This window comes from Ciconia boyciana, chromosome 1 (genome assembly GCF_034638445.1).
Source record: "Ciconia boyciana chromosome 1, ASM3463844v1, whole genome shotgun sequence".
Taxonomy (NCBI): domain Eukaryota; kingdom Metazoa; phylum Chordata; class Aves; order Ciconiiformes; family Ciconiidae; genus Ciconia; species Ciconia boyciana.
In genome coordinates this window covers 93,832,376-93,856,961 of record NC_132934.1, presented here as the reverse complement: position 1 = coordinate 93,856,961, position 24,586 = coordinate 93,832,376, and the positions used below count along the sequence as shown (strand labels likewise).

Genomic DNA, 24,586 nt, shown 5'->3' with positions numbered 1-24,586 from the left:
CTTGTGCCTGAATTCAGATTTACAAACTTACCTTTCATCAGCAAAACAGGAGTGCAAGAATTTGCATATAGGTTGGTTTTCGGAGCTATACTGGGTAGTAACTGCAGCAGAGTATTAACACTGTACAAAAAACAATGCCACCTGAAGAAAGGAAAGAGACTGCTAGCTATGAACTAATTTTCTTTGGCGTCTTAAAAAGGATCCTTCATCTCTGTAGTATAAATCTAGTAGGTCAGATTTCTCTCTGAAATTTAATCCAGACTCCTCCTCTACTAATCAGTTGTCCTACAGTGATACTGTAAAGCTTTTATAGCAACAGCAGCATTAACATCTCAGCAACAGCAGCATCTCCTACCAGAACACGGACATAACAAACACACGCTAACTCCATATGGAAAGAAGCAACTTCCACTGCACCAACATAGCCAAGGTCATTCTCCTCAATGACAAGTGCCTTACCTATCTCTGAATTCACCTCCGCTGAGGCTGAGAATAATTGCTCTGTTAAACTCAGTATATTAAAATACGCAGTTATCCATTAAAGAATGAAAACATTCACTACCATTTACTGAACAGCATACTTCTTAAAAATGTTAGTCTGCCTCAGTTTCCTTCTATGGTTGTCTTGCATGCCACACAGTCACTCTGCTCTAGCCCAGCACATACAGCGCTGTTGTTATTGGGGCTGAGGGGGGAGAAAGGTCTGCTTTCTGCTTGCCAGCAAATGAGACCTCTGTGACCAGATTTGAGCTCCTCTCACAGAAAAGCTCACTGAGGAAGAAGTGCTTCCCAAGGATGACCTCTGTGTATACTGTATCATTTCTTTTTCATCAGTTGTGACAAGTCCTAGCACTTATGCAAATCCAGAGGTTATTTTTTATTTTGCTTACCTAAGTTTTCAGGCAACTACATTTCTTACAGAACACAGATCTAAAGATACTCCAAGAATTAAAGTGTTAGCAGTAAAAAGGTTTCTATAGTTTATATTATAATGCTTATTTGCCAAACAATCAGAATGAAACATTCACTGTTTTATTTAGTCATTAAAGAACATTGACCGATGTCCTTTACAACTGCTGGCTTACCCTGGACTGTTATAGAAGAACCTACAGACAGATGAAGAGCCACATTCTGTGTACAATTATGCCTATGGTAAAAAAAAGATTTTAGACCCCTCTCCCAAAAAAATACAATCAATAAATGACTGTTAAAATGACCAGTCTGCAATGGGAACTGCAAAGTTTGTAGTCAGAGTAATACAAGATCAAGAACTTAGCTTATGATTCAGCTGTGGGATTCGAAGGACAAACACATGTAGTGGAGACCTTGAGAAAGAACTCCAGCCTCAATTTTTGTTTTGGAGAAGCAATTCAACTGCTTTGACCCACCCACCTCACTTATCGTAGCTATAAACTCAATTTAAACAACCAGCAAAATGGGGTTATACCTGCTTTGCACCAGCATAAAGGAGACAGGCTGTGGACATGAGAGAGAATTCTGCTGAAGTACTAAAATGCTCTGTGAGTGTGGGTGAGACTTTCATTTTTCCCTTGTAGCTACACCTTTTTTTCTGCTGCCATTGAAAAGCCATGACTGAGGGATTTTAGGCATGTGGTGACAAATACCTGTTTGCTTGTTTAAATCCAGCCCCTTTGGGCAGAAACTAGAAGTTGTCAACTTTTAATGACAGCTTGGAAATGGTTTAAAAAGCTGCAACTTTGTTGATACTGGCTGCGATTCTCAGTGTTGAATATCACCAGTCTATTCCTTAAACTAGATGCAATTTCCCGGCAAACAGCACTTTAACCCACAGATCTGATTTTATTTCATGAAGGGAGATCGTGACGCAGTTAGCTCTTCCTCTCCCCTCAATGAAAACACCATTTTGGTAGTGTAAAATTATCTAAGCTTGGAAAACTCTTGCTGCTCCATCATTCTGCTATAGTCTGACAGCAAAACACTCACAAATACACGTAGACAGTAAAACAGAAGCTATGCATGCACTGGAAAAACATCTGCATTGACGCAAAAATCCATCCAAGATATGCTTACACACCGCTTCAACCCCCTTGTACCAACCTTAGTTTTGAGGCATGGAATGAGTGAGTGAGCTTGTATTGGTTTTCATAGTGAGTACTCCTGTCTCTGTAAACTCCCTTACTTTAAGATTTTCCCATTTTACTGGACTTTAATGAAAGCAAACAAAGCCAAAATCAGATAATAATTAGTAAGTTAATATAAAACACAGGAAATACCAACTGATGTGCACAATTATGACTGTCTACAAATAAAGCTGGACCCTATCTGGAGAATTTGAATCCCTAGTGCCTGTAGTATTCCAAGCCCCACACAAGCTCACTGTAGAGACAATCCAGATCAGGAGTCATGGCGGTCATCCAAGAAAGGGCTAAGAAGATGCCCCTGCAGAAGCACTGTTAGGTGCTGATATCGAGTTCCAAGAACATATTCAGCCAAAGAGAAGACTCTTGACTTTCATTTCATTAAATATGTAATTGTACTATGAAGTCTCTGAAGAATAGCCATGAGCAGGTTGAAAGCTTATGGGTAAGAATCAGAGACCAAGGCAACAAAGGGAACCTTGTGGTTGGTGTCTACTACAAGCTGCCTGATCATGGGGAGCCTATTGATGAAGCCTTCTTCCTCCAGCTACAGGAGGCAATGTGCTCACAGGCCCTTGTCCCACTGGCGGACTTCAACCACCCCGACATCTGCTGGAAAAGTAACACGGCGAGCTATAGGCAACCCAGGAGATTCCTGCAATGCACTGAGGATAACTTCTTAAGCCAGGTAATAGACAGCCCTACCAGAGGGGTTGCGATACTGGACCAACGCAAGTGAGCTAATCGGTGATGTCAAGGTTGGAGGCAGCCTAGGCTGCAGTGATCATGCACTGGTGGAGTTCGCGGTCCTGGGGGATACGGGTCAGGCAAAGAGTAAAGTCAGGACCCTGAATTTTAGGAAAGCAAAATTCCAGCTCTTCAAGGAGTTAGTCAATAGGACTCCTGGGAAATTGCCTTCAGGGACAAGGGAGCAGAACAGAGCTGGCAGATCTTTAAGGATGCTTTCCATAGAGCACAAGAGCTCTCGATACCCAGGAAAGGAAGGCAAGAGACTGGCATGGATGAGTCAAGACCTGCTGGTCAAACTAAAAGGCAAGAACTAAATGCATAGGCAGTGGAAGCAGGGACAGGTATCCTGGGAAGAATATAGGGATGCTGCCCGGTTGTGTAAGGATGGGGTCAGGAAGGCCAAGGCACAGCTGGAGCTGAATGTGGCAAGGGATGCAAGGAATAATAAGAAGGGCTTCTACAGGTATGTCAGCCAGAAAAGGAAGGTCAAAGAAAGCGTACCCCCCTGATAAGCAAGACTGGCAAACTGGTAACAATGGACAAGAAGGCGGCTGAGGTAGTCAACAACTTCTTTGCCTCAGTCTTCACTGGCAACCTGTCTTCCCACACCTCTCGAGTGGATGGACCACAAGGTAAGGATTGGGGGAGCAACGCCCCTCCCACTGTATGAGAAGATCAGGTTTGTGACCACCTGAGGAACCTGAACATATGTAAGTCTATGGGACCTAATGAGATGCATCCCAGAGTCCTGAGGGAATTGGCTGATGTAGCTGCCAAGCCACTCTCCATGATATTTGAAAACTCACGGCAGTCAGGTGAAGTCCCTGGTGACTGGAAGAACGGAAACATTGTGCTCATTTTGAAAAAGGGTAGAAAGGAGGACCCTGGGAACTGCCAACCTGTCAGCCTCACCTCTGTGCCTGGGAAGATCATGGAACAGATCCTCCTAGAAGCTATGCTAAGGCACATGGAGGACAGGGAGGCGATTCGAGACAGCCAGCATGGCCTCACCAAGGGCAAGTCCTGCCTGACCAACCTAGTGGCCTTCTATGATGGAGTGACTACATCAGTGGACAAGGGAAGAGCTACAGATGTCGTCTGTCTGGACTTCTGTAAGGCCTTTGACACGGTCCCCCACAACATCCTTCTCTCTAAATTGGAGAGATATGGATTTGATGGGTGGACTATTCCATGGATGTGGAATTGGTTGGATGGTTGCATCCAGAGGGTAGTGGTCAACGGCTCAATGTCCAGATGGAGATCGGTGACAAGTGGTGTCCCTCAGGGGTCCATACTGGGATCAGTACTGTTTAATATCTTCATCAATGACATAGACAGTGGGATCGAGTGCACCTCAGCAAGTTTGCAGACGACACCAAGCTGAGTGGTGGAGTTGACACACCAGAAGGATGGGATGTCATCCAGAGGGACCTGGATAAGCTGGAGAATTGGGCCCATATGAACCTCATGAGGTTCAACAAGGCCAAGTGCAGGGTCCTGCACCTGGGTTGGGGCAATCCGCGGTATCAATACAAGCTGGAGGATGAAGGGATTGACAGCAGCCCTGCAGAGAAGGACTTGGGGGTCCTGGTGGATGAAAAGCTGGACATGAGCTGACAATGTGCGCTTGCAGCCCAGAAGGCCGGCCATATCTGGGCTGCATCAAAAGAAGCATGACCAGCAGATCAAGGGAGGTGATTCTGCCCCTCTACTCCACTCTGGTGAGACCCCACCTGGAGTACTGCGTCCAGCTCTGGAGTCTTCAGCACAAGAAGGACATGGAGCTGTTGGAGCGGGCCCAGAGAAGGGCCACAAAAATGATCAGAGGGCTGGAGCACCTCTCCTGTGAAGAAAAGCTGAAAGAGCTGAGGTTATTCAGCCTGGAGAACAGAAGGCTCCTGGGAGACCTTATTGCAGCCTTTCAGTACTTAAAGGGGGCTTATAAGAAAGATGGGAACACACTGTTTAGCAGGGCCTGTTGTGATAGGACAAGGGGTAATGGTTTTAAACTAAAAGAACGTAGATTTAGACTAGATATAAGGAAGAAGTTTTTTATAATGAGTGTGGTGAAACACTGGAACAGGTTGCCCAGAGAGGCAGTGAAGGCCCCATCCCTGGAAACATTCAAGGTCAGGTTGGATGGGGCTCTGAGCAACCTGATCTAGTTGAAGATGTCCCTGCTTATTGCAGGGGGGTTGGACTAGATGACCTTTAAAGGTCACTTCCAATCCAAACTATTCTGTTTCTGTGATTCTATACTCACTCAAGAAAACTGCATGGATTAATTTTTTACAGTATCAGAATTAACAGAGTTAAATGCCTTTAATAAACTCTTTGCTTTTGTTTCTAGTTGATCACTGATCTCCAACACAGCTATCCACGTATAAAACACTTCAACAGCTTAAAACAGTGTCAAGTATAGCTTTTCACTTTAAAACTTCCTATGATATAAAAGCACATGTTTGTCTAGCAGGTCTTACCTCCAAAAGTCCATCTTCAGGTAGGTCTGTGCAGTGGACAGCATTTTGAATCTTGTTCTTCCCAAAGACAGCACGCAGAGTTCCAGGTCGGAGATGACGGGCTATTTCCTGTTGAACACAAGAAAACCAGAAGACCTTTGTGAACCACACTGTTCCTTTATATCGTGGATGCAACAGAACTTTATAAAGTAAAACATTATTGTGCTATCAATATATGTGTGGTACGCTATAAAACAAAACAAAGAGGGAAATTCCAGCTTGCACTACACACATACACAACTGCTGAAAAACCATGACCAAGACTGTGAAAACTGACTGCTTGAAATTGGGCCAATCAAGCCACCTTGGGTGAAATGCAGGACCCTTCATATTACAGATACACCTGCCTGGTACTTGTATTAATACAATTAGCTCATGTTAACACCTTTGCAGCTCTCAAGCAGGAATGTGCCATCTTTAGTGAGCAGACGCAAGTGCACCACCTTGCAGACTCCCTCCACTAACACTGAGCTATTTGCCTCAGAACCTGACATTTGTGAAGCCCAGCTACTGAACAGCCTCTCAGTCTTCTCTGTGATGCTTCTCTGACACCATGACTACTGCCAACATCTGATCCCCTCTGAGGATCAGTCCAGACTCTATCTACATCTTTCTCTGTTCTTTGAAGTTGACATTTCGATACTCTTCTTCATCTACAATGCCAAACGGCTCCTTGGCCTCTCAGAGTGTTTCTCTTACTACAGCAGATACCACTCAGGTCCTGAGATAACATTCCTCCCCTACCTCTTTACTATGGTATATCTCCCATCTTACACCACAGAGGACTGCCTTCATTGGCTCTCCCCTCCATCACGCTCTTTCTTTCAAGGCATAATGCAGCCCTGCTGTACTTCTCTGCACTATCACCTTGCAGTGTTGTCTTAACCCCTTTCCTATGCCAACTGTGCTACACCTTGTTGGCCTCTCTTCCCAACACCCTGGAGCTCTTCTCCAAGCCTACCTCAGGCACAGTATGCCTCCTTTTAAAACTCAGCGGTGATGGCATTAACCCAGTTTTCACTCCTTAAAACCCTTCAGACATTCTTCCATGAGTGCCTCCTGAGCACTGCTGCCTGTGAGGGGACAGGCCAATGACAAGCTCACACTATAGCTTGAGAAAAACTGAACAAACTGAACAACAACAACAAAAAAAGCATTCTTCCTTGCCAACAGAGCCTACATTGGCCCCTTTCTGAAAAGGCACTGGGTACATTAGCATGTAATCACTTTGGAAATGGCCAGTGCAGTTTCACTGTGCCACTCCCAGGTGTTTGTTTCGGTGTCACAGCTGGAGGTTACTGCCCCCACAGCTGAGTCGCCAGACTGGATTGTCCAAGCATTTCTTAACTTCCAGTGTCAAATGGGTTCAAAGTGACTTCAGTAGTGGCTCTTGGCTGACCTGGAAAACTTTGCACAGGTACAGATGAGAACTACTCGCATGATGCACACTCTCTTCTGGGATGGCACTGAATATTTTAAGTGAGTCCCAAAAGACCTCATGAGAGCATTATCCAGCATCCTTTAGCCACTTTCCAGCTTCACCTGCTTGTTGTGTCTCATTACTAAACTAAGGCAATTGGACATTAAGGGCAAGATCTTCTCTTAGCCCAGCAAGTCCTGGATATTTTCCTGTAATAACAATTAACAATTATGGTGATCTGTTACCTAGTAACCTAGAACTGTTACCTATGCTGATCTGTTACCCACCTGAAAGACAATTAAATTGCTTTAATGCTTGGAGTGTGTCTAACCCAAAACATGCTTCGAGAAGTTTCAGTTCCCCATTGTTACTGTGTGTACCTCACAAGTTATACAGGATCTTTGGATATGGATGTCAAGGATATTTGAGTAAGATACACTCAACATCAAACAAATTTTGTTTCAGAGGAAAATTCAAGAGTTTCACTTAAAAAAAAAAAAAAAGCCCCAAGGAGGAAAAAAACCCTCCTCTACATGGTCCTCATTAGAGGCTTGAGATAAGAAAGTCTGTTGGAGAAACAAAAGTCACATGCCAGTTAACTATAGCTATGTAACACTTTAATCAAGCCTTCCTTGAAACAACTGTTGATTCCATTAACAACTAGCTGTCAGGAAGCCGGCAATAACACTAGGCTTTCAATTATTTTAATGAAAGTTTGGGCATATTACAAAAAATTATTGTGGCTACAAAACCTTTGGAAACACTTTAGCAAGAAACAGCTCCGATCTAAAAAGCTAAAGCTTGGTATTTCATATTCTGTTTATTTCCTATCCATCAAACTTTTGCTCAAACTGTTCCATCCTCCAACGGGTCCAAAAATGCTGCTTATGAAACTTTCCCAAGTTTTCCCTTGACCTATCTTCCTCACCAAACCCACTGTTCTTTTTTTTTTCTTTCTTTAAAAGCAGCTATGGCCTCCTGATTTATCATTTGTCCTAAACTCTCATTTCTACTTCACAACTTCATAACAGAAGACCTCGTTTCTTCTCTCAGACTCACTCTCTCCCACTAACATTGGCAAAAGCTCCTACTGTTGCAGTACACAATCTCTTGTTCTTCCTTCAATCTTTCAATGCAGGCTGCTATGCATTCTCCTGCCCTCCTAAAACTCATCAGCCATCTTGCCCAAAAAGGGACTCATTCTGTTCTGCCTGGGATTGCACTAGATCAGAAGTACACAAAAGTAGGTCCTCCAGCACTTTACATTGTTAGCACCTGATTAATAAGAATCTAAATAAGCCTTTCTTGCCATCAGTTAACAAACAGGAAAAGAGGTAAAGCAGTCTCTGCTTATATTTACACAGCCAAAAAAGGTCAATAATTGTCAATTCTGAAGTTTTACTATTCTGTCTGAGGAACCCTTAGGGAACAAGGCCTCTGTAAATGATGGAGATACAAAGAGCTGTATAGATCATATAAAGGTGTCCTTGTGTATGTATGGCTGGAAATCTTGGGAACCTTTCAGGGAAGGAGAGAGAGAGTTCCTTACAGAACTTATTCCTCATAGCACAAATTAATATACGCTCTTCTGCTCCACAACAGGAAGCTTGCCAAGCATTTTATTTATAGGGCCTCATCTGCAACAACAGGGAGATACAAATATAATAGTGGGGTTTGGGTTGGTTCCCCCACACCCCTCCATCCCCTTTTAAAACTCTTTTTCTTAAGCTTTCTGCTGAGCCTAGTTTGCGGAGTATGTGTTTTGTGTACTAGTTTTGAAAAACTTTTTGAAAGAAGTTGAGAGTGGGATGATGGAGGAGTTAAGAGCAGCTACAGCTCCACCATATGCATGAGAGGAGAGCAACATGTGTGCACGGGAACTTCATGTGCATGTGTAAATGGGGATGCCATGAACTTGCACCTCACATAAAGAATACACTGTCTGTGGCAAAAAAACCCAGGGCTGCTGTACTAAAATACTTCATTCTCTTTAGTCTTATTCAGCAAGCTTTTGATCACACCTTACAGGCTGGGCTTTGATCTACAGCTAGCCCTTTGAAGATCCTTGTCCTGCACAAGATACAGATGCCTATATTTCATGTTTTTCTCTATCATATAACTGTGCCCAGTGCAACACTGCCTGTACGAAGTACTTAGCACATTCTAAAATCTTTCTATTTCTATACAAGTGAAGGGAAACAAAAATGTCACCAATGCCAGTAATATGTCAAAATCAGACTGAAAAATCATAAACATACTCATGAGCAAAGCTCATTAACTGCTTTTCCTTCAAATGGCTGTTTTTTCATGGGCTGGATGGGAAGTTATCTAGAACAGTAACATGTATTCCAGCCCAAACTGCAGATTTCAAGAAAATTTGGCCAGGTTTTTTAACGCATCTGCCCTGAATACTTTTTCGGTTATCTAGAAAGGCCAAAAGGCCACTGCTCTTAAACATTTCTGCATGGTTGTTGTTGTTTAAATAGCATTCAAGGAAAAGCCAAAGAGGCGACCACTGACTCTACGCAGCAACCATTCCCTCCCTCCTCAGTGGGAAACAGCACAAACTCCGAATGGACCAAAAACACACAAAAGAACTTTTACAGCCTAAAACTTTGTTCTACTTGAACATGAACTAGAACAAGGGAACCTTGAAAATTTGTTACTGGCCCTCTTGAGTGAAGCAGAATAAAAATAAGAGAGTTTATGATCAAACGCTCTCCTACCCACAGTGTGCTCCCAGGGCAGGTTCATTCTTTTAGGTTTGCTTTCAGGCCAGCAGCATTCAGAGGACTTCTTGGGCTGCAACAAACTCTGCACAGTCCCCTCTAAGCCCCCTGTAAAACACCTTGTTTTCCTTCTCTGTCTAAGCCCTGACTGTGCATCTGCTCCTTGCTCTTCCTGGCATTCCTCATTCATCACTCTTTCTGAATGCTTTATGTTGACTTGGTCTCCCCACCTCTGCTTTCCCCACCCTGCCCTCATGAAGCTTTTTTCTTCTGCAGTTCTCCATGCTCCGCTGCTGTCATGAAAGAGATGGTTCCTCTTTCCCCTTGAGGGTGCTAACTGATCCAGAAGGCAGTAGCCAGCCTCAGGGAAACAAGCAAGTGCCTTTCTCCTTTTAAGGACCAGCTATGCTCTTGTCAAGAGAACAGAACACACATTAACTATGAACAAACAAAATAATGTAAATTCCACCACTCACCATGGAATTTGTCTGGCTGAACTTTAGCCATAGGAAAGCTGGCTGCCTTGTCCAAGTGAGGCACCTGAGCTTCCTCTGTAGTGAGCAGAGGGTGATAACCCCTTTCAGGAAAAAAAAAAGACGACTCTTTTGCAGTACAACAGCTATGTAAGGTAGGTAGGATAAGTGCCTCTCTCTTCTCTTCCCATCATCACAGCTCTTCAGTTGGCTTTTATTTTCAGGGGATTTTAGCACCAGTCATATCACACAGTGCTGGGTGCAGCAGGGAGCTGTACAAAATACTCATTCCTACACACATCATCCACAAGAGGTAAAATGATAAAAGCAGCACCGTTTCTGTCATGCAGAATACAATACCAGACAAGCATCTCCTGTAATGCTTATTCAAGCTAAGAAACACCTTAATATTATCATTACTGTGGGAACAACCTCAGCTGATCAGTCTGATATATCCTTCACAGAAGTTCCCATCAAAAGACAAAGGCTTAACTGTCAAAATGAAATCTGTGGTCACAGATGACCTTGTGGATGATACCACTAGGGCCAGCTTGCTTCACATGTTTTCTTTGCAGCCCATACTCCTTCCAAACTCTAGCCAACCAATTTTGATGTGTGTGCTTCCCCACTAGTTACCTCAGCTCTGACCTGGTTTAAGTTCCCCAGTTTCATGCGATGAGCCACCCTGCACTCAACATCAGCTGCTGTAGAACACAACAATTTTCTACTCCTGCATCAATTCGAGGTCCATTTAAACATCCCTAAATGCAGTGCTAAGCCTTCTGTCTACATTACAGAGAGAAAAATCTACATAAGATAGTGCTTTAAAGTCTTCAACTGGGGAAGAGCACATTTTGCCCTGAAACCTGGGCCTGCCTGTTGAAAGGTACTTCAGAAAGTTTCTAAATACAAAACCAGGTCAATGTTAAAGAGAATGCAATAGGTTTCCTTCAGCTTACATTTCACAAACCAATCCAGAACAGAAGTCTCTTGTTGACGAAGTGACACATTTTCTCTTTGTGTTCCACACGAGCTGCAGCAACGTCATGTACAAATATGGAGTCAGTATCAATGGCCTTACACACACTTCCAAGGGAGTCAGTGTTATCAGAAAGTCTTTTGTACTTTCCACATATCGCAAAAAAATAATCAAACCAGAACAACCTCCTCCAAACACACACACACACACACTAAACACACCTCATCTTTTAATCTTTATCACAAAACAAACTGATACACAGGTTCACAAGAATCTGGAAAGTTTGCACTGAAAGTCTTTATAATATTTAGCCTAATCTTCTATCCCCTGAGCACTGTGCATTTGACCTAGACATTCAGGTTGTCTTCTCCTGACGGCAAAATATTTATGCCTCCAATCACTTACTGGCCATCCTGACAAGTTTCTCATATCTTTAATTGAGCCAAGTCTGTGTGCATATAGTTATGTACTTGAAACAGTATGGCTGTAAAGGTTTGTTCAGCAAATTAAACAATCTGATCCAGGCAACAGCAGTCAAATTTTCAATTGCAAGGCTGTAAAAAGTGCATCTGAGACTCACCTCCTTCCAAAATCAAATAGTTTTGCAACAGTAGCAGCAAGTAATCAAACCATAGTTTATTTTGTTACAAAAGCCTACCCTGGTCTGAGTTTAAAAAAAAAATAATAATAATAATTCCATCTGCTTTTCTGTTTATTTTAAAGTCAACCTACCTCTGAACTACCAGTATGAAGCCCTGTATCTTTTGGAAGTTTTGTTAACCAACATAAAATTATCTTCCATACTCCAGTTTTGGCAGTTTTTCGGAAGCTCACAAGTCTGCAGAAGTTGTTACACTGTCTCCTTCTCACCCTCCATCCCCTGAGGCACTTTGATTCTCTCTGCTTCACTCCCACACATTCCCTACCACTCCTCCTCTCTGGCAACTCAAAGGTGCTGCACCAACTCTCCGCAGATTCTCTGCTGTGGGCAGCAAACGTGGCACATTTGCCAGCCTGAGATAGCATTTTCACTGGTCCTGGTGCTTCTGGTTGATGCTTAAGCAATTCTAATGATGACTGCCCTGCTCAGAAACTTTTTTACTGGAGTATTTGTGTGCCTATCTGCCATTGCCAATGGGCTGAATTTAGATAAGGGCAAGCTTCCGAGTTAAGTGTAAACTAGATTGGATGGTGAAGTCTTGAGGATAACTGACATACCAAATGTAAGTTGGTCACAAAATAGGAATAAAGATAAAATATCTAGCTATCTTATTGTATTATCTGGTTGCAATAAGGGATATTTACATTACTTGACAAGTTGGAAAAAGGAAGCATTTAACAACTGAAAAGCAACTAACCCCAACAAGACATCAGAAAACACAGTATTAACTGTAAATTTGATTATCAGTTGCTTTACTTCAAGCTTTAAAGGTGAAATATTGGTCCTACTGATGCTTTCCAGTGCCTTCAAGGCATCTAGAATTTCATCCATTTATTAATTCACCTGTAAAACAAGGATAAAAAAAATACTAGGCTGCAAGGGATATTTTGGGATTTCATTAATTCATGTTAGCAAAATATCTGGAGAGCCTCCAGTGAAAGTCACCATGAAGTTGCAAGACATTATTTTTAGTCTGCAGATATCTTGGCTGAGTTTTCCCCTCTAAGAGCAAGAATAATTTTATAATTATCTTTTCCTCTGAAATTTTTGAGATGGAATTTTACATTTGCAAAAGCAGTCCAGATATCTGAGGTTTACATTTGAAAAACTGCTTCAACTGCTTACATTTGAAAAACTGCTTCAAAATCCTACCGAGACTTCCCTAGCTGAACCAACTTTGGACCATTCACTTCCATAGATCCTTCTCATTTGCAGCTTAGCATGGGAGAGAGCTTTCCCTTCCACTCTGTGCCCTCAAGCCTCTTCAATCCAACAGCAAGCTTTTCCTTGGAGGCAGCAGTGCTGCCATGTCTTCCCACACAGTTGTGAACAGCCCTGTTCTGATGGAAGGAATCACTCATTATTTGTATTACAACTGTTTTTAAACCGCTTGCTGTGTTCAGGACTAGCTGTACTAGCCAGTGTTCCTATACATACAAATAGACAGTTCCTGGCCTGGAAAACTCATATGAGGAGACACAAAGAACAGAAAATAGGAGCAGAATGGACCCCATTTTTTGGAGTGGTAAACAAAGACAGGGAGACAGTAATTTCCCAGGGGCACAAAGAAACACACATTTCACAAGGATCACAAGTTCAGTGTCTAACTTCTAGCTCAGATCTTTTGAAACCCAGACCAGTTCCTCAACTATTCTCTCTCCCTGATTTAATGCTGCTTTAATTCCTGTGTAGCACACTGATGATAAGCCACAGTCTGCAAAACTCAGGCCATGCCGGGTCACCTATGGGAACTTGAGAGCTGCCATGGGAACATGAAGAACTGCTGCTCACCCATCTTCCACCCTGACCTCGTTCTAGTCCCTTGATCTGGGAAGTCAAGGGACTCAGAGAAAGGGAAAACTTCTTAGTAGGAGTATCCAAGGGAAGTCCCATGTGCACATCGGATGCAGTCTATCATACTGTAAGCGAGAGAAGCTGCTAAAAATTCTGCTCAGGTGGCCCTGCAGTAGAACAGAGAACGTCAGCCTAAAGCAAACAGACCAGCAAGCAGCACCCCAAATTATTCAGCAGGTTCTCAGCATTTGAATTAATTAATTTATATCCAGTTTTTAAAATGCCTTTGTTTAGTTAATAGTGTCCACAGACAATGAAACCAGTGGTACAGAATGAAAACTATTACTGCAGCTGTTCTCATAGCTGTCAGAAATTGCAGAAAGGAGGATTTAAAATAAATAATAATACCCATCATAATCAGAAATGCAAAACCAGACTACCTACTTCTTCTTGTTACAGAAGGGAAAGCCTAGGCCATGGTATTTGTTTTCACTCTCTTTGAAGCCTTCAATAATGCAGCTCAGGCAGAAAACAACTGCAGATAGGCTCTGGCCACAGCATTGTACTTCTTGCATTACTACAATGGCATGCAAAGCACCTAGGGAATTTCAGTCCATACACACCCTGTTGCAATGTACAGTACAAGGATACCACCTACGTCATCTAGAAAGCCAACTGATCCATGTTAGGGGAAACCCGCCTGAGAAACTGATCGATCTCCTTCCAGCAGTGATCAGTTCCCCTCAGATCAATCTCTTTTGTGTACCAATTTATCATCAAGAGTACATAAGATACACTGTGATCTGGAGCTCCTTTTCTGTTGGTTATTATTAGCTCTGTCACCAATTTATTAACAAAGCAGAGCCTGAATAAGCAGTCCTCTGGGATGATAGGTCTGATCATCCTTTTCACCTGTTTATTCCAAGGGATCTTAAAAAAATAAAAAAAGTCATGCACATCCAAGAATTGACGATTCATAAACTGCCGCCTGAAAGACATGAAACCTTTTAGGACAGCTACAGTCAGCTCCAGGATACTCAAGAGCACAACATCATCGTGGTTATATGGAACCAAGTAAGTGCTCGACTGCCATTTTTCTACATGTTTATCACTTCCTCTGTTGCACATTTTCAACAAGCACCTTTGTGTGCTGACTCTTGCTAACTGCCTTATATAGTGCTCTAGAAAAAGTCCTTGCAGCCTGTTCTACCAAGTTGTACCTTGACTTACTATTTTTGTAATAGTTTTTTCCTGGAGATATCATTTGTATTACTTCATAACTTGAAGTATATGTAACAGCACTACAAAACTACTATGTTCCAACCAGAAGTCAGGAAGAATTCAAGTGAAGGACAAGGCTATCTATAGTCAACAAAAGCCTGAGTCAGGCATGTAAGCAAATGCTTTTAATCTATTCAAATCAAAGATTCTGCAAACACACAAGGTCACTGTGACCAGGATGCTAAGAAACTGGAGAAGGAGAAAACGTTGTTCAGTGCAGTAACAGTATAATTTTCTTTCCCAGCCAGAGTGACCTCAGCATTTCCCATATCTTCTGGAAACACTGTTCCCTTTTTCCAAGGAAGGATTTAGGTTATACAGAATTTGTTTTTTGCTTGAATGCTTCTTTTCTGAATGCTACTTTTATATATTCAAAAACATCACTGTCCAATGTGAAAGAGTGATTTGCTGTCTGCTGTAACCAAACAGAACACAAGGGAAGCAAAGAAAACAACCACAGACTGAAATTAACCCAGATCCATCACATTCTCAAAAAGGCTCTTACCTTGTGCCTTTATGGACTGAATATATTATTGAATCTATTCTCAGAAACCTCAGCAGCTACAGCAGAACCATAATAGAACTGTCCAAAGGAGGCGGGGGCAGGGGGGAAAACCCAAAATAAAAAGAAAGGGAATCACCAAGGAAGGTAGACCTCCTGTGATCGCAGGAGGAGACTACAACCTAGAAATTCTGATGACCGGCTCTTACTGACAAAGACTGTATTTTCACAAGGGGGAAGAATACTTTGATTTTTAAAAAGTGTTAAAATCCTCTCATAGGTGAGGTAAATTGCATTTTCATCCAATGTAGCTGGGAGAAAAAATCTCTAGAGAGAACCCTGCAGATTACCTTTGATCAGCCTACCCATGTAAAATTACATTGTGTCTATACCAGGCCAGTATCACACAATCACCTGGTATGTTAGAAGCCTACCTCTTTTTCTACAGTAGTGAGAAACAAAACTTTTCTCCTTAATCCACCTAAGATATGTAAGCAGAGTTACAATAAAGATACAGTATTTTGAAATGTACTAGCTAGCATTATTTAAACAACAAACAAGCAAATGCTAAAAGAAACTAGGCAAGCAAGCATTTCTAAAAGTTTTTTGTGGTCACCTTTTAAATAAAATATGATCCATCTATATGAGATACTAAATCTGTAACACCACTCCCTGAAACATGGCATATATTCAAAGCTTGGAGAGAACCGAAACAGGAAGATGCAATACAAACAGGATATGGAAGCATTTATTTTGCAAAACAAGACCTTGCAGATGGACAGTTATAACCAAAACCTCGCGCATTCTGAGAAAACCCCATCTCCTCAAGGCTGAATAGACAAATTTATGTAACTCACAGCATTTATAATAATCTTGTGCTCATCATAGAGGCTTAAAATACCACTTTTTTAATAACACCCACCTACTACTTTGGGATGCACTCAGTCTGAGTGCAAAGGGAGCCTTTATGATCCCTAAGCCAGTCTTTCAGGCTTCTTTCACACCTGCCTGTAGATACAATTGGTCTTTGTGATTCCAGATTAGGATAAATGTCATCATGTGTCTGCAGAGGTGAACGGTACAAAGTCCTTAACCAAGAAATTGAGTTTTCTTAAAAAGTAAATATTCTAAGTGTGGCTTAAACCTTTACAAAAATGGCTAGCCCTATGATGCTTGGCAGGGAAAGGCCTAAAAAGCTAGCTCCTGGATACCCTGGCATGTTATCCATTCTGGGGAGTAGCTAGGAGGTCTCTATGGCAGCACAGCAAGTCAAGGAAGATCAGTAACCAGTGCTGTTAATGCCTTGCGGCACATTGCTTTGCTTTCCTTCAGTCTCTGGGTTCACGTTCAGCTTCTCTCCTCTTGCTAAAATAGGGCAAGCTATTCCAGCAGGAACCAGTCACGAGGAGCCCAGGAAGAACCAGTTCAAAGCTAGAGACAGCCCGACATAAAGGAAAGACGGGAACACAGATGGGAACCCTGAGGCTTCTGAACTTGATGCTCCTTTCCAGGAGGGCACACAGGATTTTTGACAAAATGTTGATAACTTCCTGAAAATGTCCAGAAATTGCAGTTAAGAAGGTGCCTTGTCATCAGGGGATACTAAAATATCATAGTAACAGGTAGCAGAGGAAACTACAAAAAAACCCTACATAGGCTAGACGGGCTTTGGTAGCCAACTGAGAAAAAAAAAAAGCATTGCAGCAACCGGAAACAAGATGCAAATGTACTCTGGTTTCAGTCCTCTCCCAGAGGTCCCCAGCACCTTCTCTCCAGAGAATGAAAGCAGCAGACTCCTCCAGCGTCATGCCTCTGTGGTGGTAGTAGGCTTGATATCAGACAGTGCAAGATCTTTTATTATCTACTTTACCAAATGACTGTAATTTGTGACCACTGAATCTAAGTCTAATTACCTCCCATCCAGGATTTATTTAGGCAGAAAATGTAGCATACTGACATGTTCAAGTCTGGTAGCTCTGGAGCCTCAGACAAGGAGTGGCAGATAAAAGTTTGAAAAAAAACTGTAACCTTGCCAACATGCCTCAATCACATTGGATTTAAAGCAGAGTTCAGTCTTGAGGGCTCTGTCAGTATTTAGGCTCCTGATGGAGACTGCCAGTCACCACTAATAACAGCAATTTTCAACACATATGCACATACCCACCAAGAATCAAAATGAGCCTACAAACTCCAGTTCCACATGACACTGAACAGCCATCATATGACAGCAACCTTCAGGCAATAACAAGCCACATTTAAAGCAAGCCACTTGCAAGCAAAAGGCTCCTCCACCACTACCAGTGCTCTGATTTTTGTTCTAATTTCCCCACAAACATATTTCAGTGAGGCTAAAGTTCCTCTTCCTATCAAAGGACTTCCCGTTGCCTGCAAAGGGAGGTTTGGAGAAGACAGTATGCAAGAAACAGAGCTCTAAGTAGGTCACCTCAAAATTGTAACTAGATCATGCACACATGCCACTACAAAGTGCATACACACAGCCCATTAAATAAAAAGGCGTCAGGGGCAGAGGGGGTGTCAGGGCCTGGCAGACTTCTGCAATACCCATTCAGAAGCAAGAGGAACACATAGGAGAACTTACTATGAACACTGAATTCATGCCTGTAAAAATTAATTATTGGATTCTTGACTCTCAGGTGCTCCCAGGGCTACACACAGCTTTGACAGGAAGAACAATGACATTTATGTATCACTCTTGTTTCTGGTGCAACCAGTGCACACTCAATCTGTTTTAAACCAGGGAAAGCAACTCACTGCCACAGGTGTGGTGTTTGGCATCCACACAGACACAGGCTTGTCTCTAACAACAAGCTGTAACACTTTTGGAGGTAAATTTCAAACCATACACCAACATACTGACAGTCCAAAGCAGTGGTGGCAACTCATGGTTACAGTCACCTTACAGCTGTGGGTCTTTAGAGCACAGCTGTCTTAACACTTCCTTTCTTCTAGATCCAGTCTTAATAAGCCCCATGCCCACGCACAGAGGGGTGACACAGAACAAGGCAGGAGAAGTCCTGAACCCACTGAGAGTTTGGGCTTTATGAACCAGCAGTGTCAGCTCAGCAAAAGGGGGCTGCACTAGAGGGAACAATCTCCCTCCACTGACACTTAGTCAAAAATTACCATGTCCCCCAACTAAGAGGCCTTAGCACTGTCTAGAACACATTTTCATTAGACCTACAGAGGCTGATGTGGAAATTAAAAACTGAAGGGACAGAGTCAGAGGACTGACCCTAAATAACATCTAAGCAATTCAATCATGTCTTTCCCATTGCAGGCTTAGACAGCAGGATATCGTAACTGGTATCAATCGATCTGTTTGCTACTCTAGCTGATAATGGTCTGGCACTGAATGAAAATTTTTATTATTATTACATGACTCAGGCTATCTATCTGAGTAGATAATAAATTATATGAAAATCTTCTTCATCAAAGAATTAGATTAATAAATCTTATTTCTCTTGAAACACATTATGTACTTCACTGTCAATGCTCTGACCAAGGCTCACTAGGCTACAGGGAGAATCCACATTGAAACAGCTATGAAGGTATTACCAGAAAATGAATACTTGGGAGCTCAAAAATATTGTATTTCTTTATATCTTCCACTGAACTATTTTTAATGTGATGTAATATGAAAATGTCGTGCTGCTAATGTAGTTCTAGGAATGAACATGAACATTTTGAGCCTCACGTAGCTATTTTTCAGTGCTAGAGATTCACAGGAGGTCTATACAAACAAAAATCTTACAGCAACAGTGCTCTTTGGCTCATACCGTTACCCCTATTTAACTGATGTGATAACTGAGGCAGAAACATATTGAACTTTTTGTCCAAGGTCACACAGTGAGGTCAGGAATGGAGCTAACGCAGACTCCAGCTCTTTCAGTTCACTGCTTCGTTTTAAACCATCTAATCTCCCTTTTAGCTCTTCGGCGTTGATGCAAAAGTATGAAAGACTGTTAATACACTGTTACCCTTAAAATTGCAAATCCCCAATGTAAAAAGAATGTAGGTTAGGATCTAAAGCAAGTATACGAAAATCCCTTTTCAGCCCACTGGATGCAGAAATGTTGCAGCACATCCCATCACTTCAATAATATCTCATAGCAGAAGGTACTGGAGTCACTTTTAGTGTACTGCCAATCTTAACTAAAAGCCTTTAAGACTACTGAAAGTTATGCAATCAGCCAGGAACATGTAGCTGATGTAGACTCCTGGAATCACGTTATAACCAACTTTTTCATTTGTGTATGAAGAAAGTTCAAAAGAAAAGCAAAAATAAAAATATAAGAGCAATATATCTAATTTCTACAACATTTTACAAGTGTCTTATGAATACTAAGTAATCACCTCAACAATTCCATGACAAAATGTTACCAGCAGCTATTTCAACATAGAAGATGCATGAAGAAGATGTGAAAACTGAAGCTGTAGCTTCATACCTAAGTAATAACAAAAGGCCTCCAAGTGCTCCAGAGGCCGAAAACACACAAACACTAAGCAAATGAAACATCGATGCCAGCAAACTCAACCAGTGACTGGGATTCCCTGGCCACCATCCCCCTGTTCCGAAGCTGAGGTTTTCCATGACAGCCTTTGCTTCCTGCTGCATGTGAAACTGTCAAATCAATACAGAACAGTTTGCTTTTTTTTTTCCTTACCACACTTAAACAAAACAGCTTTCTTGATAGTGCACACTGTGCTGCATTTACCCCTACCCCTCCAAGCATTTTAATTTCTTTATATTGAAGAACAAGAAGAAACATAGCTTCTTTTCTGTTGAACTTTGGTTGCAGTTAGCAACTCTTATTTCTAAGTGATAGTGTGTACCAAAAGTTCAAAAGGTTTGTGTTCTGTATTAATCTGATTTAATTAACTTTTGAACTCCTCTTCCTAGCTTTCTGGAGCAGTTACCTCTTTGCCATCGGTGTAATTTTTTTTTCTCTTGATGTCAGAACTGCACCAGTAGAAACAGAGTAAAATAGCACCCAGCACAAAAAAATGGAATTTAACAATCTGCATAACAAGATTTGATAGTATATTTTGAAAAAGGGCTTAAATGATTCAGACACACCATGGAAAATCAGTGGAACTCAAAGTCACTACAGAAATCCCACTCCTATTTGAAATTTAAATATCCAAATAAAAGTGCTCAGCTGCTCGTAGGATCTCAATATCTCAAACTTCCTAGCTTTGGGTGCACAGCAGAGGCTGTGGGTGCTTCCTCTCCTTGAAAAGATACAGTCTTGTGTGGAATTCAGAGATCTTTTTTAAACACCCTTATTAACATTGTGAAGAAACAGTATTTTCCAGATGGGCATTCAGAATTGCCTGCTGGCCTTTTATAGAGGTGCTGCAACAATAAGTAAAGTGTAAATACCTGTTTATTACAGTAGATGTGGAGAGAGCTTTCCATTTCTAAGCCCTACGTTAGCCACAGAGGCATTGCAGGACAGAGAGAACGAGGCGCAGAGCGACACCAAGAGCAAGTCACATGAGTAGTCTGGGACCTGGCTGTGAGGAACAGCTAAGCTAGAGGCTGCAATTGGAAGACAAGAAAAATAAGAATCACAGCTGATCTGAAAGATTACAGAAAGGCCTCAGATGAGACCACCAACAACACAAAAAAGTCCAGCTGCACTCCAGGAGCCTAAGCCTAGTGTAATTAAAGATGCTGACAGTTCATCAAGAGTGCAATGACCCAGCCAGCCGCTCAGTAGAAAAGCGCCAGTGTACAAGAAGAATGCAAGCAGCAGCAGCAGCAAGACCTGCAGAAAAGCATTTCTCCTAGCGCATACACTATCCACTGGGGACAAATGTTCCACAAGCCTGCAACCTCTGACACTGAGCTCTTCAATCAGGTCACATTAATTTTGAGAGTGAACATGTCCAGCACAGCTCCTTACAGACAAGTATCTTTATCCCACTGCCCGCTTTCCAGATTTGATAGGCTGTTCACACACTACTACAAAGAGGCTCAAACCAGGTTTTTGGTTAGTAGTCTTCCCAACTACCACATGAGAGGTTTTAATAAAGTATTTATAAGCTGGTTTATAGTGAAGGGTATTTTTGGCAGAGAGCTTTACTGACTTGCAGTGCTAACAAAATATTACCCCAGTTATAGAAAATAGCACAAAGTTCCATTTCATTTTTAGCATTGTACACTTGGTATAAATTGCTAGCTTATTAAAGTGTAATCCTCAAAATGGAACAACTCCAATTCTTTCTTCAGGCCTAAACATCAAGGGAGTTGGACAAAACCAGACCTATTTCCAAATGACATCTCGCTTTGATTTGGGAAAATTTGTATTACCTCTTTTTGAAGGCCTTTTATTGAAGGGTACCCCAAATGCCTCCCTGCAAAACCAAGAACAGACTGAAAGGGCTGTTAACATTCATACCCAGTCTAGATATCTAACTCACCACAAAGTAATTATTACATTTTCTATGTATCTAAGATATAATTACAGCACATGTGATTGGGAGAGATTCATTATATAAGTCAAATTCCAACACCTTTATTCACTTCAAACAGCACCTTGCTTTGAAAGTAATCACAGGTATTTCAATGGCACTACTTGCAAATTGGGTACTATTTAACAAGAGCCAAAGTGACCCAATCAGGTACATTTTGTAGTAAACTTGCTCTTCACCTGTGTTTATAAACAGGCTGGACACACATCAGGATCTAGCATATATAAACAAACAAACAAGTTACAGAGAGATCCAGATCTCTCAATGATAATGCACTATTTGCATGACACAAATTTACTTTAACCACTAGAATATCAAGCCCATGGTATCTTCACTGTCTGTATATAACCTTGCTACATAATGAAACTGCTGTTATGGTTTCTGCTACCCCTATTTGAGATAGATATTGTAACCACAAAGTTCAGTTGTGAGCTTCTCTGACGATTCCAGTTGGGAATGACAAAAGACCGCTGAGATACCTTAGTCCCTTCTTCCTCAAGGACAAGCTACAAACGCTATCTGAGGAGAGAGATAAATATCAGGCAAAGATCACTCTTGAGAGCAGCTGTAGTTACTGTATATATGCTTTCCGTGCCTGAAGAATCAATTAATTTGCAATTCTTACAGAAAATAGTAGACAGAAATATATAACACAGCCGCCTGTCTTCCAAACATACCATTAGTGTAACTGCTATGAAGTCAGTGTCCAAAACTTACAGCCGCCTGCTTCCACTAGAAGCAGGCATGTACTCATTTCACTTCACAAGTCACACAGTTAACCATTAAAAGGGAAACACAAACAGCATAGGTAGGTCACTAGCAAGAGATCTGAGAAACAGGAATTTAGTTCCCTCCTTTGCTGTTTTCTTGTGCTACCTAGAGAAGCCATCAGTTTATACATCCCTCAGTTCCTCAGCTCATGAACGGTTCCTTCAGTCACACACAATTTGTATGGCTCTGACCGAGCTTTTCATGTGATGTAGTAAAGGAAAATAGAGAAATTCCCCTTGTATAGGTACACTTGTCTTTAATAACCTAAAGCAGCTGTGATGTTTCCAAGCATATTTTTATTTTAACGTATCAGGCATTAAACAAGCAGAAACATGAAAAGTATATAATAGGCCCAAATAGAACAACTGCATCTTTGAATGCTTTAAAGACCAGAAACCTTAAACATGGAATTTGAAACAAAACTGAAACCACCATATTGTGTACATTACTAATAATATATCATCCTGCAGTTAAAACTAAGTCAGATAAACAGGTTATGCTCTGCTTACAAGATGCTAACCCAGCAGAGAAACATTTGAATGTTACCAAACAGGAGGGGGAAAAAAGATTTGGATAATGCCTTTAACTTGTGCTTTCTATAATGGAAACTCTGGATCTGAAGAAAAATATATCCTGAACAACTTGTTCTCCCCTTCAAATATTAATCTGTGTGAATTTTTCCCATGGAAACTGGTAAACCCACTCAGTCTGCAACTAAAACATCAAATCATAACCAAAAAAAACATGCAAACCCTGACCTCACTGCCTCCATCTTGATATTTCACGTCATGGCTCCTGTGTGGTATAGCAGCCTTCATTGTTTAACAAAAAACTGCAAACTTTTTGAGACAGCACTTATGCTTGTCTCCAAATTGCACACAGTATCACGCATATCCAATTAGTCACCTCAAGAAACAAAAAATAAAAGCTAGAAGCATTAGCATAGCAAACAGGTATGAGAAGTTTTACACCCTTTTTTGTTCGCTTCCTTCTAGAAGACAAAGGAACCAATTCTCCTTTTACAGTTTCATCCTCGGAGAATTCCAGACTGCAGTGAACTAACATTTGATTTACACTGGCATGCACAAGCAATAACTATTTGTTCCAGGGCTCTGAAGCCTTGTGTTAGAATATTTATGAATCTTTAACAGAGATTTTTGCCTAATTAGCTTTCCTTTCACATAAATATCATCACAGTATTTTATCATCTGGTTTAGGTAAGATCGAAGAGTTGCTAGAGGATTTGCAAATTGGTCCACTAAGACTAGCATTTGACCTCCATAATAAGGTAATGCTTACACGTTTCCAAGGAATGCAGCAGGTACGTGGCAGCCATACCACACTGCGATGTTTTAATTCACATAGACAGCACATCAACTTTTTAAGTGTTCCTTATCACTCAAGCAAGTACTTACAGGGTCAGAAGGACCACAGAAATCTCTGAACACTTTTGGAGGCTCAGGTTGTATAATCTCCATTGCTATGCAAGGGCCTGAACACAACTCTGTAACCATCTCCTGGAAGAGAAAAAAAGACAGAAACAAATCTGAGCTTCTTTGGGCATTAGCAAGGGTTGTATTCCTCCCCAGAACTAGACCCCAACTTACAGGACAGGAACAATTAAGAAATATTGGTGCATTTAGGAAAGCAAAGGCATGAAACAAAGATGTCATTAGTATTCACAACAAATGAAATGTTTTCCATTTTGCTACTTGGTTTAGAAGGTGGAGATTGAGGTAAATTGGATGTTCGGCTTCAACAGGATACTGAATAGCATGCAACAGCATCCACAATACTTTAAGTTCTTTTGCGGGTACATTCTTATTGATTTGGACCTGGATTTCACAGAAGTATCCCATAACTTGTCAAACTAGACTGAATGAATGGAACACACTTTGCTGGGTATAAGCCTGAAAAAAATCACACTATGTTCAGCTAGTTCCACAGGCAGCAATGTACTTTGCAGTGTTCCCTACAGGGAGCACAGTACACAGCCTGTATTTGTTTCCAAATATATACCCGTTTGATGGTTTTAAGCCATTAAAATGTCTCTTGGGCTTTTGGTTCTCACTGTCTTTTCCTCACGTAT

At 41.5% G+C, this 24,586-nt stretch overlaps 1 protein-coding gene across 5 annotated transcripts in view; it reads right to left on the bottom strand.

Moving 5' to 3' along the window:
• Positions 1-24,586, bottom strand: part of NME7 (NME/NM23 family member 7) — a 94,405-nt gene that overhangs the window by 13,565 nt on the left and 56,254 nt on the right. For all 5 annotated transcript variants that reach the window (XM_072882787.1, XM_072882750.1, XM_072882759.1 and 2 more), the window contains 2 exons: positions 23,913-24,014; positions 5,351-5,458 (listed from right to left, as the gene is read on the bottom strand). In XM_072882787.1, the coding sequence (XP_072738888.1) occupies positions 5,351-5,458; positions 23,913-24,014 (210 nt within the window). The remainder of the gene's footprint in view (positions 1-5,350; positions 5,459-23,912; positions 24,015-24,586) is intronic.